This window comes from Gorilla gorilla, chromosome X (assembly GCF_029281585.2).
Source record: "Gorilla gorilla gorilla isolate KB3781 chromosome X, NHGRI_mGorGor1-v2.1_pri, whole genome shotgun sequence".
Classification (NCBI taxonomy): domain Eukaryota; kingdom Metazoa; phylum Chordata; class Mammalia; order Primates; family Hominidae; genus Gorilla; species Gorilla gorilla.
The window spans coordinates 151,231,430-151,249,802 of NC_073247.2; the positions used below are offsets into that span (position 1 = coordinate 151,231,430).

An 18,373-nucleotide genomic window follows, 5' to 3' on the forward strand; every position below is an offset into this window, starting at 1 on the left:
AAATTCATTGCCGAAAAGTCATTGCCTAGGCACACTGTCATCAGGTTATCTAACGTCAAGATGAAGGAAAGAATCTTAAGACCTGTGAGGCAAAAGCACCAGGTAACCTATAAAGGAAAATTTATCAGGTTAACAGCAGATTTCTCAGCAGAAACCCTACAAGCTAGAAGGGATTATGGCCCTATCTTCAGCCTCCTTAAGCAAAACAATAATCAGTGAAGAGTTTTGTATCCAGCGAAACTAAGCTTCATTAATGAAGGAAAGATTTGGTCTATTGCAGACAAACAAATGCTAAGAGAATTTGCCACTACAAAGTCAGCACTACAAAACCTGCTAAAAGGAGCTCTCAATCTTGAAACAAATCCTGGAAACACAAAGAAAACCAGAACCTCTTTAAAGCATAAATCTTACAGGACCTACAAAGCAAAAATACAGAAAAAAAACAAGGTACACAGGCAACAAATAGCACAATGAATAGAATAGTATCTCATATCTCAATACAAGCCTTGAATATAAATGGCCTAAATGCTCCACTTAAAAGATACAGAATTTCAGAATGGATGAGAATTCACCAACCACATATATCCTGCCTTCAAGAGACTCGCCTAACACATGAGGACTCACATAAACTTAAGGTAAAGGGGTGAAAAAAGACATTCCAGGCAAATGGACACCAGAAACGAGCAGGAGTAGCTATTCTTATATTAGACAAAACAAACTTTAAAGGAACAGCAATAAAAAAAGAAAAAGAGAGGCATTATATAATGATAAAACACCTTGTCCAACATGAAAATATCGCAATTCTAGGCCAGGCACGGTGGCTCATGCCTGTAATCCCAACATTTTGGGAGGCTGAGGTGGGCAGATCATGAGGTCAGGAGATGGAGACCATCCTGGCTAACATGGTGAAACCCCATCTCTACTAAAAATACAAAAAATTAGCTGGGCATGGTGGTGGGTGCCTGTAGTCCCAGCTAATTGGGAGGCTGAGGCAGGAGAATGGCGTGAACCTGGGAGGCAGAGCTTGCAGTGAGCTAAGATCGTGTCACTGCACTCCAGCCTGGGTGACAGTGTGAGACTCCATCTCAAAAAAAAAAAAAAAAAAATATATATATATATATATATATATATATATATATATATCACAATTCTAAATATATATGCACCTAACACTGGAGCTCCCAAATTTATAAAACAATTACTACTAGACCTAAGAAACGAGATAAATAGCAACACAATAATAGTGAGGTACTTCAATACTCCACTGAGAGCACTAGACAGGTCATCAAGACAGAAAGTCAACAAAGAAACAATGGATTTAAAGTACACCCTGGAGGGGGTGGAGCCAAGATGGCTGAATAGGAACAGCTCCAGTCTACAGCTCCCAGCGTGAGTGACGCAGAAGATGGGTGATGTCTGCATTTCCAACTGAGGTACCGGGATCATCTCAATGGGGAGTGTTGGACAGTGGGTGCGGGAGAGTGGGTGCAGCACACCGAGCATGAGTCGAAGCAGGGCGAGACATCACCTCACCCAGGAAGTGCAAGGGATGAGGGAATTCCCTTTCCTAGTGAAAGAAAGGGGTGACAGACGGCACTTGGAAAATTGGGTCACTCCCACTCTAATACTGCACTTTTTCAATGGTCTTAGCAAATGGCACACCAGGAAATTATATCCCGCGCATGGCTCAGAGGGTCCTATGCCCATGGAGCCTCGCTCATTGCTAGCACAGCAGTCTGAGATCAAACTGCAAGGTGGCAGTGAGGCTGGGGGAGGGGCGTCCACCATTGCTGAGGCTTGAGTAGGTAAACAAAGCGGCCGGGAAGCTCAGTCTGGGTGGAACCCAGATCAAGGAGGCCTGCCTGCCTCTGTAGACTCCACCTCTGGGGGAAGGGCATAGCCAAACAAAAGGCAGCAGAAACCTCTGAAGACTTAAATGTCCCTGTCTGACAGCTTTGAAGAGAGTAGTGGTTCTCCCAGCACGCAGCTGGAGATCTGAGAATGAACAGACTGCCTCCTCAAGTGGGTCCCTGACCCCCGAGTAGCCTAACTGGGAGGCACCCCCCAGTAGGGGCAGAATGACACCTCACACGGCCGGGTACTCCTCTGAGACAAAACTTCCAGAGGAATGATCAGGCAGCAACATTTGCTGTTCACCAATATCTGCTGTTCTGCAGCCTCTGCTGCTGATACCCAGGCAAACAGAGTCTGGAGTGGACCTCCAGCAAACTCTAACAAACCTGCAGCTGAGTGTCCTGACTGCTAGAAGGAAAACTAACAAACAGAAAGGACATCCACACCAAAACCCCACCTGTACGTCACCATCATCAAAGACCAAAGGTAGATAAAACCACAAAGATGGGGAAAAAACAGAGCAGAAAAACTGGAAACTCTAAAAATCAGAGCACCTCTCCTCCTCCAAAGGAATGCAGCTCCTCACAAGCAATGGAACAAAGCTGGATGGAGAATGACTTTGACGAGTTGAGAGAACAAGGCTTCAGATGATCAAACTACTCCGAGCTAAAGGAGGAAGTTCGAACCCATGGCAAAGAAGTTAAAAACATTGAAAAAAAATTACACGAATGGCTACCCAGAATAACCAATGCAGAGAAGTCCTTAAAAGACCTGATGGAGCTGAAAACCATGGCACGAGAACTATGTGATGAATACACAAGCCTCAGTAACTGATTCGATCAACTGGAAGAAAGGGTATCAGTGATGGAAGATCAAATGAATGAAATGAAGCCAGAAGAGAAGTTTAGAGAAAAAAGAATAAAAAGAAATGAACAAAGCCTCCAAGAAACATGGGACTATGTGAAAAGACCAAATCTACGTCTGATTGGTGTACCTGAAAGTGACGGGGAGAATGGAACCAAGATAGAAAACACTCTGCAGGATATTATCCAGTAGAACTTCCCCAATCTAGCAAGGCAGGCCAACATTCAAATTCAGGAAATACAGAGAACACCAAAAAGATACTCCTCGAGAAGAGCAACTCCAAGACACATAATTGTCAGATTCACCAAAGTTGAAATGAAGGAAAAAAATGTTAAGGGCAGACAGAGAGAAAGGTGGGGTTACCCACAAAGGGAAGCCCATCAGACTAACAGCTGATCTCTCGGCAGAAACTCTACACGCCAGAAGAGAGTGGAGGCCAATATTCAACATTCTTAAAGAAAAGAATTTTCAACCCAGAATTTCATATCCAGCCAAACTAAGCTTCATAAGTGAAGGAGAAATAAAATACTTTACAGACAAGCAAATGCTGAGAGATTTTGTCAAAACCAGGCCTGTCCTAAAAGAGCTCCTGAAGGAAGCACTAAACATGGAAAGGAACATCTGGTACCAGCCACTGCAAAAACATATCAAATTGTAAAGACCATCGAGGCTGGGAAGAAACTGCATCAACTAATGAGCAAAATAACCAGCTAACATCATAATGACAGGATCAAATTCACACATAACAATATTAACCTTAAATGTAAATGGGCTAAATGCTCCAATTAAAAGACACAGACTGGCAAATTGGATAAAGAGTCAAGACCCATCAGTGTGCTGTATTCAGGAAACTCATCTCACATGCAGAGACACACATAGGCTCAAAATAAAGGGATGGAGAAAGATCTACCAAGCCAATGGAAAACAAAAAGGCAGGGTTTGCAATCCTAGTCTCTGATAAAACAGACTTTAAACCAACAAAGATCAAAAGAGACAAAGAAGTCCATTACATAATGGTAAAGGGATCAATTCAACAAGAAGAGCTAACTATCCTAAATATATATGCACCCAATACAGGAGCACCCAGATTCATAAAGCAAGTCCTTAGAGACCTACAAAGAGACTTAGACTCCCACACAATAATAATGGGAGACTTTAACACCATACTGTCAACATTAGACAGATGAACGAGACAGAAAGTTAACAAGGATATCCAGGAATTGAACTCAGTTCTGCACCAAGCAGACCTAATAGACATCTACAGAACTCTCCACCCCAAATCAACAGAATATACATTCTTCTCAGCACTACACCACACCTATTCCAAAATTGATCACATAGTTGAAAGTAAAGCACTCCTCAGCAAATGTAAAAGAAAAGAAATTATAACAAACTATCTCTCAGACCACAGTGCAATCAAACTAGAACTCGGGATTAAGAAACTCACTCAAAACCACTCAACTACATGGAAACTGAACAACCTGCTCCTGAATGACTACTGGGTACATAACGAAATGAAGGCAGAAATAAAGATGTTCTTTGAAACCAACAAGAACAAAGACACAACATACCAGAATCTCTGGGACACATTCAAAGCAGTGTGTAGAGGGAAATTTATAGCACTAAATGTCCACAAGAGAAAGCAGGACAGATCTAAAATGGACACCCTAACATCACAATTAAAAGAACTAGAGAAGCAAGAGCAAACACATTCAAAAGCTAGCAGGAGGCAAGAAATAACTAAGATCACAGCAGAACTGAAGGAAATAGAGACACAAAAAACCCTTCAAAAAAGCAATGAACCCAGGAGCTGGTTTTTTGAAAAGATCAACAAAATTGATAGACCACTAGCAAGACTAATAAAGAAGAAAAGAGAGAAGAATCAAATAGATGCAATAAAAAATGATAAAGGGGATATCACCACCGATCCCACAGAAATACAAACTACCATCAGAGAATACTATAAACACCTCTACGCAAATAAACTAGAAAACCTAGAAGAAATGGATAAATTCCTTGACACATACACCCTCCCAAGACTAAACCAGGAAGAAGTTGAATCTCTGAATAGACCAATAACAGGCTCTGAAATTGAGGCAATAATTAATAGCTTACCAACCAAAAAAAAGTCCAGGACCAGATGGATTCACAGCCGAATTCTACCAGAGGTACAAGGAGGAGCTGGTACCATTCCTTCCGAAACTATTCCAATCAATAGAAAAAGAGGGAATCCTCCCTAACTCATTTTATGAGGCCAGCATCATCCTGATACCAAAGCCTGGCAGAGACACAACAAAAAAAGAGAATTTTAGACCAATATTCCTGATGAACATCGGTGCAAAAATCCTCAATAAAATACTGGCAAACCGAATCCAGCAGCACATCAAAAAGCTTATCCACCATGATCAAGTGGGCTTCATCCCTGGGATGCAAGTCTGGTTCAACATATGCAAATCAATAAATGTAATCCAGCATATATACAGAACCAAAGACAAAAACCACATGATTATCTCAATAGACGCAGAAAAGGCCTTTGACAAAATTCAACCTTCATGCTAAAAACTCTCAATAAATTAGGTATTGATGGGATGTATCTCAAAATCATAAGAGCTGTCTATGACAAACCCACAGCCAATATCATACTGCATGGGAAAAACTGGAAGCATTCCCTTTGAAAACTGGCACGAGACAAGGATGCCCTCTCTCACCACTCCTATTCAACATAGTGTTGGAAGTTCTGGCCAGGGCAATCGGGAAGGAGAAGGAAATAAAGGGTATTCAATTAGGAAAAGAGGAAGTCAAATTGTCCCTGTTTGCAGGTGACATGATTGTATATCTAGAAAACCCCATTGTCTCAGCCGAAAATCTCCTTAAGCTGATAGGCAACTTCAGCAAAGTCTCAGGATACAAAATCAATGTGCAAAAATCACAAGCATTCTTATACACCAATAGCAGACAAACAGACAGCCAAATCATGAGTGAACTCCCATTCACAATTGCTTCAAAGAGAATAAAATACCTAGGAATCCTACTTACAAGGGATGTGAAGGACCTCTTCAAGGAGAACTACAAACCACTGCTCAATGAAATAAAAGAGGATACAAACAAATAGAAGAACATTCCATGCTCATGGGTAGGAAGAATCAATATCATGAAAATGGCCATACCGCCCAAGGTAATTTATAGATTCAATGCCGTCCCCATCAAGCTCCCGATGACTTTCTTCACAGAATTGGAAAAAACTACTTTAAAGTTCATACGGAACCAAAAAAGAGCCCGCATTGCCAAGTCAATCCTAAGCCAAAAGAACAAAGTTGGAGGCATCACGCTACCTGACTTCAAACTATACTACAAGGCTACAGTAACCAAAACAGCATGGTACTGGTACCAAAACAGAGATATAGACCAATGGAACAGAACAGAGCCCTCAGAAATAATGCCGCATATCTACAACTATCTGATCTTTGAAAAACCTGACAAAAACAAGAAATGGGGAAAGGATTCCCTATTTAATAAATGGTGTTGGGAAAACTGGCTAGCCATATGGAGAAAGCTGAAACTGGATCCCTTCCTTATACCTTATACAAAAATTAATTCAAGATGGATTAAAGACATAAATGTTAGACCTAAGACCATAAAAACCCTAGAAGAAAACCTAGGCAATACCATTCAGGACATAGGCATGGGCAAGGACTTCATGTCTAAAACACAAAAGCAATGGCAACAGAAGCCAAAATTGACAAATGGGATCAAATGAAAGTAAAGAGCTTCTGCACAGCAAAAGAAACTACCATCAGAGTGAACAGGCAACCTACAGAATGGGAGAAAATTTTTGCAATCTACTCATCTGACAAAGGGCTAATATCCAGAATCTAAAATGAACTCAAACAAATTTACAGAAAAAAACAAACAACCCCATCAACAAGTGGGTGAAGGATATGAACAGACACTTCTCAAAAGAAGACATTTATGCATCCAACAGACACATGAAAAAATGCTCACCATCACTGGCCATCAGAGAAATGCAAATCAAAACCACAATGAGATACCATCTCACACCAGTTAGAATGGCGATCATCAAAAACTCAGGAAGCAACAGGTACTGGAGAGGATGTGGAGAAATAGGAACACTTTTACACTGTTGGTGGGACTGTAAACTGGTTCAACCATTGTGGAAGACAGTGTGGCAATTCCTGAGGGATCTAGACCTAGAAATACCATCTGACCCAGCCATCCCATTATTGGGTATATACCCAAAGTATTATAAATCATGCTACTATAAAGACACATGCACACGTATGTTTATTGTGGCACTATTCACAATAGCAATGACTTGGAACCAACCCAAATGTCCAACAACGATAGACTGGATTAAAAAAATGTGGCACATATACACCATGGAATACTAGGCAGCCATAAAAAGAAAATGAGTTCTTGTCCTTTGTAGGGACATGGATGAAGCTAGAAACCATCATTCTCAGCAAACTATCGCAAGGACAAAAAACCAAACACCGCATGTTCTCACTCATAGGTGGGAACTGGACACAGGAAGGGGAACATCATACACTGGGGCCTGTTGTGGGGTGGGGGGGAGGGGGGAGGGATAGCATTAGGAGATGTACCTAATGCTAAATGACGAGTTAATGGGTGCAGCACACCAACATGGCACATGTATACATATGTAACAAACCTGCTCATTGTGCACATATACCCTAGAACTTAAAGTATAATAATAAAAAAAGATCATTCTAAAATTTATACAAGCCCTTAGAACAGTTAAAAATATCTTACCAAAAGAAGAATAAAGTTGGAGGAATCACTCTACCTAATATAAAGTCTTACTACATAGCTACAGTAATTATGACAGTGTTACATTGGCAGAGGGACAAATACATCAATGGCACAAAGAATAGATAGAGAAACTGGAAGTAGACCCAAAACAATATGGTTAACTGATTTACGAAAAAATTTCAGAAGCCATTCAATCAAGGAAGGATGGGGTGGTATTTTTGTTTTTTGTTTTAACAAATTGTGCTGGATAAATTGACATACCTATGGAAAAAAAAAAAAGAAATGAAGTTTGACCTAAACATCATACTTTACACAAATCTTAACTCGAAATGGAGCATGGGCATAAATCTAAAACTTCAAACTGTAAAACATTTAGAAAAAAATAGGAAAAAAATCACCAGGATCTAGTGTTAGTGGAAGAGTTCTAAATGTGATCCATAAAACAAAAACAAATAAACTGGACTACATCAAAACTAAAAAATTCTACTCTGTGAAAGACCTAATTAAGAGGACAAAAGACAAGCTACAGGCTGGAGACAATATATTTAATCCACATATCTATGAAAGGACTCATATCTAGAATATATAAACAACCTTAAGAATCTGACAGTAAAAAAAACAATCAAACTAACTGGACCACTCATACATTGCTGATGGAAATGTAAAGTGGTACAGCCATTTTGGGAAACATCATTGCTCTCTGACAAAGATACGATGCGTCCCACTGATGAACTGTGCTGCCACAGTAAATGTAGCCACTATGCCTATCTCCATTCTGAAGATGTGTCACTTCCTGTTTCAGACTCAAATCAGCCACAGTGGCAGAAGCCCACGAAATCAGAGGTGAAATTTAATAATGACCACTGCCCATTCTCTTCACTTGTCCCAAGAGGCCATTGGAAATAGTCCAAAGACCCATTGAGGGAGATGGACATTATTTCCCAGAAGTAAATACAGCTCAGCTTGTACTTTGGTACAACTAATCGACCTTACCACTTTCACAATCTGCTAGCAAAGGTTATGCAGCGCGTGAACATGATCATGGCAGAATCACCAGGCCTCATCACCATCTGCCTTTTAGGATATCTACTCAGTGCTGAATGTACAGGTTTGTTTCCTTTTTAAAAATACATTGAGTATGCTTGCCTTTTAGATATAGAAATATCTGATGCTGTCTTCTTCACTAAATTTTGATTACATGATTTGACAGCAATATTGAAGAGTCTAACAGCCAGCACGCAGGTTGGTAAGTACTGGTTCTTTGTTAGCTAGGTTTTCTTCTTCTTCATTTTTAAAACTAAATAGATCGACATTGCTTATGATGCATTTATGTTTAATAAACACTGTTCAGTTCATGATTTGGCCATGTAATTCCTGTTAGAAAACATTCGTCTCCTTGGTTTAAAAAAATTAAAAGTGGGAAAACAAAGAAATAGCAGAATATAGTGAAAAAAAAAATAACCACATTATTTTTGTTTGGACTTACCACTTTGAAATCAAAATGGGAAACAAAAGCACAAACAATGGCCTTATTTACACAAAAAGTCTGATTTTAAGATATATGACACTTCAAGATTTCAGAAGTATGTAATGAGGTATGTCTCTAATTTTTAAAATTATATATCTTCAATTTAAAGTTTTAGTTAAAACAAAGATTAACCTTTCATTAGCAAGCTGTTAGTTATCACCAAAGCTTTTCATGGATTAGGAAAAAATCATTTTGTCTCTATGTCAAACATCTTGGAGTTGATATTTGGGGAAACACAATACTCAGTTGAGTTCCCTAGGGGAGAAAAGCAAGCTTAAGAACTGACATAAAGAGTAGGCAGTTAGCTAATGCAACATATATCACTTTGTTTTTTCACAACTACAGTGACTTTATATATTCCCCAGAGGAAGGCATACAGGGAAGAAATTATCCCATTTGGACAAACAGCATGTTCTCACAGGAAGCATTTATCACACTTACTTGTCAACTTTCTAGAATCAAATCTAGTAGCTGACAGTACCAGGATCAGGGGTGCCAACCCTAAGCACCCCCAGAAAGCTGACTGGCCCTGTGGTTCCCACTCCAGACATGATGTCAGCTGTGAAATCAGACTGAAATGCTGAAATAACGATAAAAAAATACAGAGGTTAAACTAGCAAAGTGAGTAAAGTCAAGGGATAAAGAAAATTTGTTGGAAAACTCACAAAGCAGGACATAAAGCAAGGCCATTAGATATATCTCATTAGTGTGACATCTGGGAGGACAAAGGATCCAAACCCTTTCTTCTATGTAAGTGGTGAGATGATGAAGGTTGTAAGAGGGCTTCTGCCCCCTTGAAGACTTCAGATGCTGGGGAAAGGATAGATAAGAATAAAGATGAACCAGGCTTTTGGAGCCTGGGAAATAATGACTAGTGATAAACCTGAAGGGAAGTTAAATATACGATCCCCAGATAATACTAAGGAGAAAGGCAATGTGATTCTGCAGCCATTGTATCCAGAGATAATAAGCCCTTGAGGAAGGGGCCAGGGGAATTTTTCTAAGGATAGACAGTATTAATGCAGCACTCTCTTCTGCTGTTAAACTCTCATTGGCTTCTAAAAGGAGTTTCGGTGAGTGATTTGCTGAGATGTTGCATTTTCATGGCTGCTGCCTTTAGGTATTATTGCAACAGTTTGGAATTTTGAAATTAAAACAGTTCTGTAAAACCAGTTTAGTTTTGTAAAGTGTATGCATCAAAGATGTCCTTCATTCAGACATTACTGAGTTACAACTACGGTGCCAGGTACTGTGTCAGGGTACTAGGGGTATGGGGATAAACCAGACTCCCTCTTTGATCTAAAGCACCATGAGGCCAGGTGAGAGGTTTCAATACAATGTGATAAAATGTGCACTAGGTACTAAGGGATCATAGAGAAAGGAACACGTTAAATGGGGAAACAATTGATAGAGAGATAATATTTTCATGTGGGTCTTAAAAGATGAGTAGGCGTTCTCTCTCTTTAAATGTCTGATATAAGGGCATTTTATGCAAAGAGGATCACTCATGTGCAAAGACTCAGATTTGCAAGAACGTGAGGTATTTCAGGAGCTGTATGGTTCCATATGGACTATGACAAGTGAGACAGGTAAACTAGACAGAGCTGGTCATCAGATAATGAAGTCATTAACCTAAGGAGATTGGACAATAAAATGCAATATGGAGGTATCAAAGTATAAACATAAGGAGTACCACTGATGGCTGATTTAGGATGCCCAGTCTGGCAACACACTAATGAAATGATAGTGGGGGAGGGGGCCGTACCAAGACTAGGAGAGAGCAGTCTTGAGACTATTGCAATTATCTACAGGAGACATAAAGGCTAGAACCTGAACAGTAGCAGTACAAAAAAAGAGGGGAGTTCAAATGATATTAAGGAAGTAGAAGTGGTATGACTTAACCATCTGGGTATGGAAGGGGAAATAGATAGAGTCTTGGGGACTTTGTGTTTGATGTGATTATGGACCACAGAATAATGTCTAAGAGAACTGGCTCTTTAGTCTGACTGCCAGAGTCTGAATCCTGGGTCTGATGTTTTAGTATGTTACCTTGGGCAAAGCCCTTAGCCTCTATGAATCTGTCTTCCTCATTTATAAAAATAAGATGACAGTGCCTATCTCGTGGGACTTTTGTGAGGATGAAGTGAGATAATGGATGCAAAGTTACTGAGCACAGTGTCCGACACAGCAGAAGCATTACATATACATTAGCTATTACTGGCTACATTATGATATACAGTTAAGGAGTTGGAAAGATAATCTGAAATTCAGACGTATCTGACTATAGATGAGTATTTGGAACTCATTGTTCTGTAAACAGTAGTTACAGCCACGTGTGTGGGCATCTGGAGAGTGAGCATGGATATTGTGATGCCTAGTACAGTGCCTGGCAGTAGTGGTTGTACGCTCAGTAAATTTTGTTGACAGGGTCAGGGCCGGACTAGACTGTGGTAAGCAAGGCCTGTAGGGCATAAATATACTTGTACGCCCCGAGAAGTGAGGACCTCTTAAATATTGTGCCCTACATGCCTTGTTTGGTTCACTCTTGTCCCAGCCCTAGCAAGTATATATAAGGTGAAAAAGGAAAAAGCTGAGGCTGGAGCCTGGGAGAACCCTGGACATTTAAGGGCCATGGAGAGGAACAGGAGTTAATCAATTCAAGTGCTGGATGGATAACAGGAGTTACAGCAAAGCGGGGAACCAGAATAGAGTGATTATTATAAAAAGAGTTTCCTAAAAAGGGAGAGATCAACAATTAGAAATTATTTAGAGCAGCCAGTAAATACATAAACTCAAAATGATTCTTTAGGTCATTCCTGATTGTGACAATAGTCATTTCATTATATAAATGTGATTAAGGAAGGAAAAGAGCTACACAGAAGTTATTAAAGAGCTAAAGAGAATTGAGAAATTTAAAACAGAAGAAAGTAGGGCCAACATGAAAGGAGTAGGGAGAAAAAGAGATAACCAGCATATTGTCTCACTGATCCTGCCAACACCTGTGAGGTAGATATTCTTAGTATACTACTGTTAAACCTATTTTACATTTGACAAAGTTAAGGTTCAGAGCTTATGTGACTTGTCCAAGGTCACAGGTCTAGAGGAGGCAGATACTTGATTCAAACCTATTTCTGTCTGATCTGATTCTAAAGTCTGTTTTTTCACTCAACCACACTGTACAGTCAGCTCTCCCTGTGAGTTCCACAGCCACAGATTCAACTAACTGCAGATCAAAAATATTCAAGAAAAAAATGGATGGTTGCATCTCTACTGAACATGTACAGACTTATTTTATCTTTCATTATTCCCTAAACAATACAGCATAACAACTATTTACATAGCATTTACATTGTATTAGCTATTAAGAGAAACCTAGAGATGATTTAAAGTACAAAGGAGGATGTGTTTAGGTTATATGCAAATAGTAAGCCATTTTTATATTGGAGACTTGAGCATCCACAGATCTTGATATTTGCAGGGGGTCTTGCCACCAATTTTCCATGGATACTGAGGAACGACTGTAAATGGATGCAGGTATGGATGCTATTTAGGAGTGTCCAGGGCCAGGTAAATGAGTTGCTGAGCAGAGAGGTGGGTGGAGGCTGTGAGGCATCAATATGTGGTGGCATCCATCTGCATTTTGGTGATTTTTTCCTTCACAGTCCTTGGCTGTCTGGGAAGAGAAGGATGAAGGCAGATGGCTGCTCCGATTTAGGGGCTAGGATTGCAGGGTGGGCACAGCATTGCAAACGAGTGAAGGTAATTGAGAAATATGGCCAATGAAGAGTTGAAGAGAGGCCTGGCATGGTGGCTCACACCTATAATCCCAGCACTTTCAGAGGCCCAGGCAGGCAGATCACTTGAGGTCAGGAGTTCGACACCAGCCTAGCCAACAAGGTGAAATGGTGAAACTCCGGCTTTACTAAAAATACAAAAATTAGCTGGGCATGGTGGCGGGTGCCTGTAATCCCAGCTACTTGGGAGGCTGAGGCAGGAGAATAGCTTGAACCTGGGAGATGGAGGTTGCAGTGAGCTGAGATCACACCACTGCACTCCAGCCTGGGCGACAGAGCAAGACTCTGTCAAAAAAAAAAGAGTTGAAGAGAAAAAGTCTAGGCTAAATTCAAAGAAAAAAAGTGAGCCCAAAAGGAACTTGCAGAGCAAAGGAAAAGCAGGGATGTCAAGGGACTAGAACACTCCATAAAGTGAACAGCTGCAACGAAAATAAGGGAAGAAAGTTTAGTTCATCTCCGTTCCTTTCCTTTCCTTTTTACTTTCCTTTCTCTTCCTTTTTGGAGTTAATCAGGAAGTAGTCCCAAATACCCCAGAAAGTTCATCTTATAAGCCCTTGGTCCTCTTGAGATGGTATCAGATATATTGCTAGACCCTTGAAGAAAGGAACAACTCCAGGCAACTTCTTGAGTCCCTGTTATTAATTTTATACATACACACACATATATGTATACACATGAAAACACACAAACACATGTGTGTGTATACAGCCATGCATTCCTTAACAATGGGGATATATTCTGAGAAATGTGTCATTAAGCAATTTCATCATTGTGCGAACATAATAGAGTGTACTTACCTAAACCTAAATGGTATAGCTTACTACATACCTAGGTTGTATTGATGTGGCCTATTGCTCCTAGGCTCCTGGGCTGCAAACCTGTACAGCATGTGACTATACTGAACACTGTAGGCAATGGTAACAGTGGTATTTGTGTATCTAAACCTAGAAAAGGTACAGTGAAAATACAGTATTATAACCTTATGGGACCACTGTCGTATAATGTGGTCCATCATTGACCAAAATGTCATTGTGCAACAAATGATTATCTCATATATACATATATGATATGATATATATGATATACATGTGTGTGTGTATATATATGTATACATATATATGTGTACATATATACACACATATATATGTATGTGTACATATACACACATATATATGTATATATGTATACATATACGTATATATGTATACATATATATGTATATATGTACACATATATATGTACATATATATGTACATATATATGTATATATATGTACATATATATGTGTATATATATGTACACACACATAACGAGAGAGAGAGAGAGAGGAGAGGAGAGGAAGGAGGGAGGGAAGGAGAAATATAATTCAGATAGAGACATCAATCCTCCAGAGTTCAGGAGTGTCTCTACAGACTAGGTAGATGTAGCTTAAAAAAAAACATATCCTGAATTCTAGAGAGATGCTTAAATCACTGCAATTCCTATAACACTTGCCAACCAAAGGTGCTGTTGATCTGAAATTGCTTTTTTAAATTAATGCAGTGATTTTTCTTTAACATCTAGTGACAGACACTGGGGTCACATTTGCAGCTGGACGATAATTAGGCTTCTGTTCTTCAGGAGACATTTGTTCAAAGTCATTTGGGCAACCATATTCTGAAAACAACCCAGCCAGGGTGATGGATCACTTTGCAAGGATCCTCAATGAGCTATTTTCAAGTGATGACAAAGTGTGAAGTTAACCGCTCATTTGAGAACTTTCTTTTTCATCCAAAGTAAATTCAAATATGATTAGAAATCTGACCTTTTATTACTGGAATTCTCTTGACTAAAAGTAAAATTGAATTTTAATTCCTAAATCTCCATGTGTATACAGTACTGTGGGAACATCACAGATTTTGGCTCCATGCCCTAAAGAGAAATTGGCTTTCGGATTATTTGGATTAAAAACAAAGACTTTCTTAAGAGATGTAAAATTTTCATGATGTTTTCTTTTTTGCTAAAACTAAAGAATTATTCTTTTACATTTCAGTTTTTCTTGATCATGAAAATGCCAACAAAATTCTGAATCGGCCAAAGAGGTATAATTCAGGTAAATTGGAAGAGTTTGTTCAAGGGAACCTTGAGAGAGAATGTATGGAAGAAAAGTGTAGTTTTGAAGAAGCACGAGAAGTTTTTGAAAACACTGAAAGAACAGTGAGTATTTCCACATAATACCCTTCAGATGCAGAGCATAGAATAGAAAATCTTTAAAAAGACACTTCTCTTTAAAATTTTAAAGCATCCATATATATGTATGTATTTTAAATGTTATAAAAGATAGGAAATCAATACCAAAACACTTTAGATATTACCATTAATTTGTCTTCTTTTATTCTTTATAGACTGAATTTTGGAAGCAGTATGTTGGTAAGCAATTCATTTTATCCTCTAGCTAATATATGAAACATATGAGAATTATGTGGGTTTTTTCTCTGCATAAATAGATAATATATTAAACTTTGTCAAAAGGACTCAGAAAGATCAGTCCAACCCTCTAACCCATATTGAATGGTGATATACTACAGGGTTATGCCAGTGTGGGAACTATTGCTGGTAAATAAGTTTAATCCTCCCTAGGGCTTCACAAAGAACATTGTTCAACCCCAGGAAGGTGGAAGGAAGAAACTGAAATGATCGTGTCTTAGAACCTAATGAAAGTTTGCATTCCTCAGTAAAATCAGAGACTGCTGATTGACTTAAATGTTTATAGCTTCAAAGTCCTCCTCATTATCATGGCCCACAAGCCCTTCCATGATTGTCCTTCCCCACCCTCCCCATTACCCTTCTTGCCTCCTCTGCTACTTCTCTCCTTGCACACTGGGGCTCCAGCCACCCTGGCCTTCCTGTCACTTCTTGCACACTCTAGGAATGCTCCCACTTTAGAGGCTTTATCTGGCTGTTTCTCTTATTTGGCTGTTCCCAACTTCCTGTGGGCTGACTCCCTCACCTCCTTCGGGTCTTTGCCCAAATGTTACCATCTTAATGAGGCCTACCTTCACCATCTATTAATACTTCAACCTGCCCCAGTAGCCTTACCACTCTAGACACCTGTACAGAACTCCACACTACTTTTTAACAGAGCTTTTCACCATCTAATGTATCATATAATTTCTTACTCATACTATTTATCATTTATTTTTTCCTACTCCACTAAAATGCAAGTTTCGTGTTGGCAGGGATATTCAATTGTTTTGTTTACTGATATATTCCTAGCACCTAGAACAGTATCTGGAAAAGAGGTACTCAGTAAATATTTATCAAATGAATTGACCAAAAGAAGGAAAACTCAAAACTTTAATGACAACTAACTTTAAAGCTACAATAACTTAAAATTCAGCAGTAGGATTTTGAGGGAGGGTAAGTTTCAAAGATTGACTTACCTAAGACTATCTGCATAAATAAAAAGAAATTGATCCAGACAACAAATTCACCAACTTCCATCAATTGGAAATCCAATTCTATTATCTACAGTTTATGTTCTGGAGACACTACTGGACACTCTTTTACTCTCATAACTCATAACTCCTCCACTTTTGTTTTTAAATCATGAGAGAAAAAGAGTTGACTCTGTTATATTGTTTTATCTACCTTTCCTTGATCTTAGAAACGAATACTACCATACCAACTTCTACTGAGGTGCCCCCTAAAGTTAGTCCAAATAGGTCTTTGCAATCTCCATTCCCGCAGAATTTAGAACTTTGAATCACATGATTTATTTCTAAAAGTAAATCCATGCCTATTTTCCCCACCAAAAAATTCCTGACTATTAAACTCCTACAATCCCTTCATTGCTCAGTCCCCACCCCCAGCATCATATTTTAAAGTTGGGCCCTTGCCATTTGGGTCACATAGGTACACTGTTTGCTATACCACAGGTATAGCTATCTGGAAAACATGGAGGGTATTATTCTGTTACTACTGCTTCATCAACCAAAAAATAAAACAACAAAAACAAGAACAAAAAATAAACAAACTCCCTGCCTCTTTTCACTTGCAGTCAAGGTTCCTAACCACTACAAAATTAGCCTATGTTTCTTCTTGCACATAGTAGAAACCCAAGCTTCTCACTGCTGTGCTATTCTGTACCATCAACTCATCACATAAAGAGCCTGGTTGAAGAATGATTGTCCAACCACATTACTAGCATCTGTCAAGACTTTCCAGTTTACAAAAGGCCTATCACATTTAACCCTCACACCATCCTTGTGACCAAAGCATTATTAACTCCATTTTACAGGAGAGTAAACTGAAGCTTAGGGAAGTTAAAAGAACTGCCAAAGGTCTCCCAGTTGGGGAGTCATGAAGCCCAGAAGAGAAGCCAAATTCTCTGCTGCTCAACCCCTTGCTTTCACTATTACACCTCATGGCCTTCAAATCTAAATGCAGTTATTCATTAAACAGGAACCTGGTAGTCTTAAACAGGAATCTCTCCCTTGGTAAGGTCTTGTCTCTTGTTGTATTTGACCCCAACTGTCTATGGCTTTGCCTGAACCCAAAGTACACACAGCCAAGAAACCAAAGGAGAACCAAATGTGGGATAAAATGACACTCATTTTAACGACATGTCTCAGCAAATGAGTTCCTGTGTAGCTGGCTGAAAGCCCAGACCCTTTCAGTAAAACATCCTGAATAATTCACATTTGTTGGTCTATAATATAAAGGGCAAATGTAGCTCATTTTTAGACCAGTTCTGAACATCAATAGTAATAAATCAGAGATAACAGATTTTGTTTTCATAGAATTGGAACAAATTAGAGTATCTATGCAAAAGCATATCAGATCTAGGAGCAGAGGGGACAAGGTCTAATTTTTAAATAAGCAAATTTTCCAGGGAGGGACTACTTATGATAAAGGGATATTAGTCTCTTAGTCAACGGAACCTGGATACACGCTTCTGACAGAGAAGAGGGAGAACAGGCAGGAATCTACACACCAGATGTCAAGGAGATTTGCTTTAAAATATGACTGATAATTAGAAATTTCTCAGTTTCCCCCTTTTCCCTCATTCTTTGATTCTTATTGTTATCTTTATCTCTTACTCCTTTGTTTCTCATATATTGAGTCTTACAGATCAAGCTCCCATTTTTTTCTTCAGGGGTATTTTTCTAGTTCAAAGTGCCTACCATCTCCCTTCTGGTTCTATTCATCCTTCTCTCCCAAAGCTCCTTTAGAAGTGTGGATTAAGGCAGAGCACTAAGAAACCAGACTTAAAGATTCCCTTCTCATTCTGACTTTTCTCCTTTCACCTATTCCTTCCTCCTGTTTTCTTACCATCAGTGTCTTCAAAGGCTTTCAAGTACACGGTAAATGCAGAAACTTCAAGAAAGGCAGAATGGAAACATAACCAATGCATACATAAATAAAGCACACTGGAGAATCTTTTTAAATTCTGTATGATATATCGAATGCTGTCTCTCACATTACCTAGACCATTTGAAACCGAATTTGTAAAACATAGACTATCTTTAAGTAGTAACAGATGCTTCTGACATGTTTTCTA

At 39.1% G+C, this 18,373-nt stretch overlaps 1 protein-coding gene across 1 annotated transcript in view; it reads left to right on the forward strand.

Annotated features, from left to right (window-relative positions):
- Positions 1 to 8,503: 8,503 nt before the first annotated feature.
- The window catches only part of F9 (coagulation factor IX), a 32,818-nt gene continuing 22,948 nt past the window's right edge, over positions 8,504 to 18,373 (forward strand). The window contains exons 1-3 of the mRNA XM_004064948.4: positions 8,504 to 8,617; positions 14,864 to 15,027; positions 15,216 to 15,240. Of these exons, the coding sequence (XP_004064996.1) occupies positions 8,530 to 8,617; positions 14,864 to 15,027; positions 15,216 to 15,240 (277 nt within the window). The 5' untranslated portion in view covers positions 8,504 to 8,529. The remainder of the gene's footprint in view (positions 8,618 to 14,863; positions 15,028 to 15,215; positions 15,241 to 18,373) is intronic.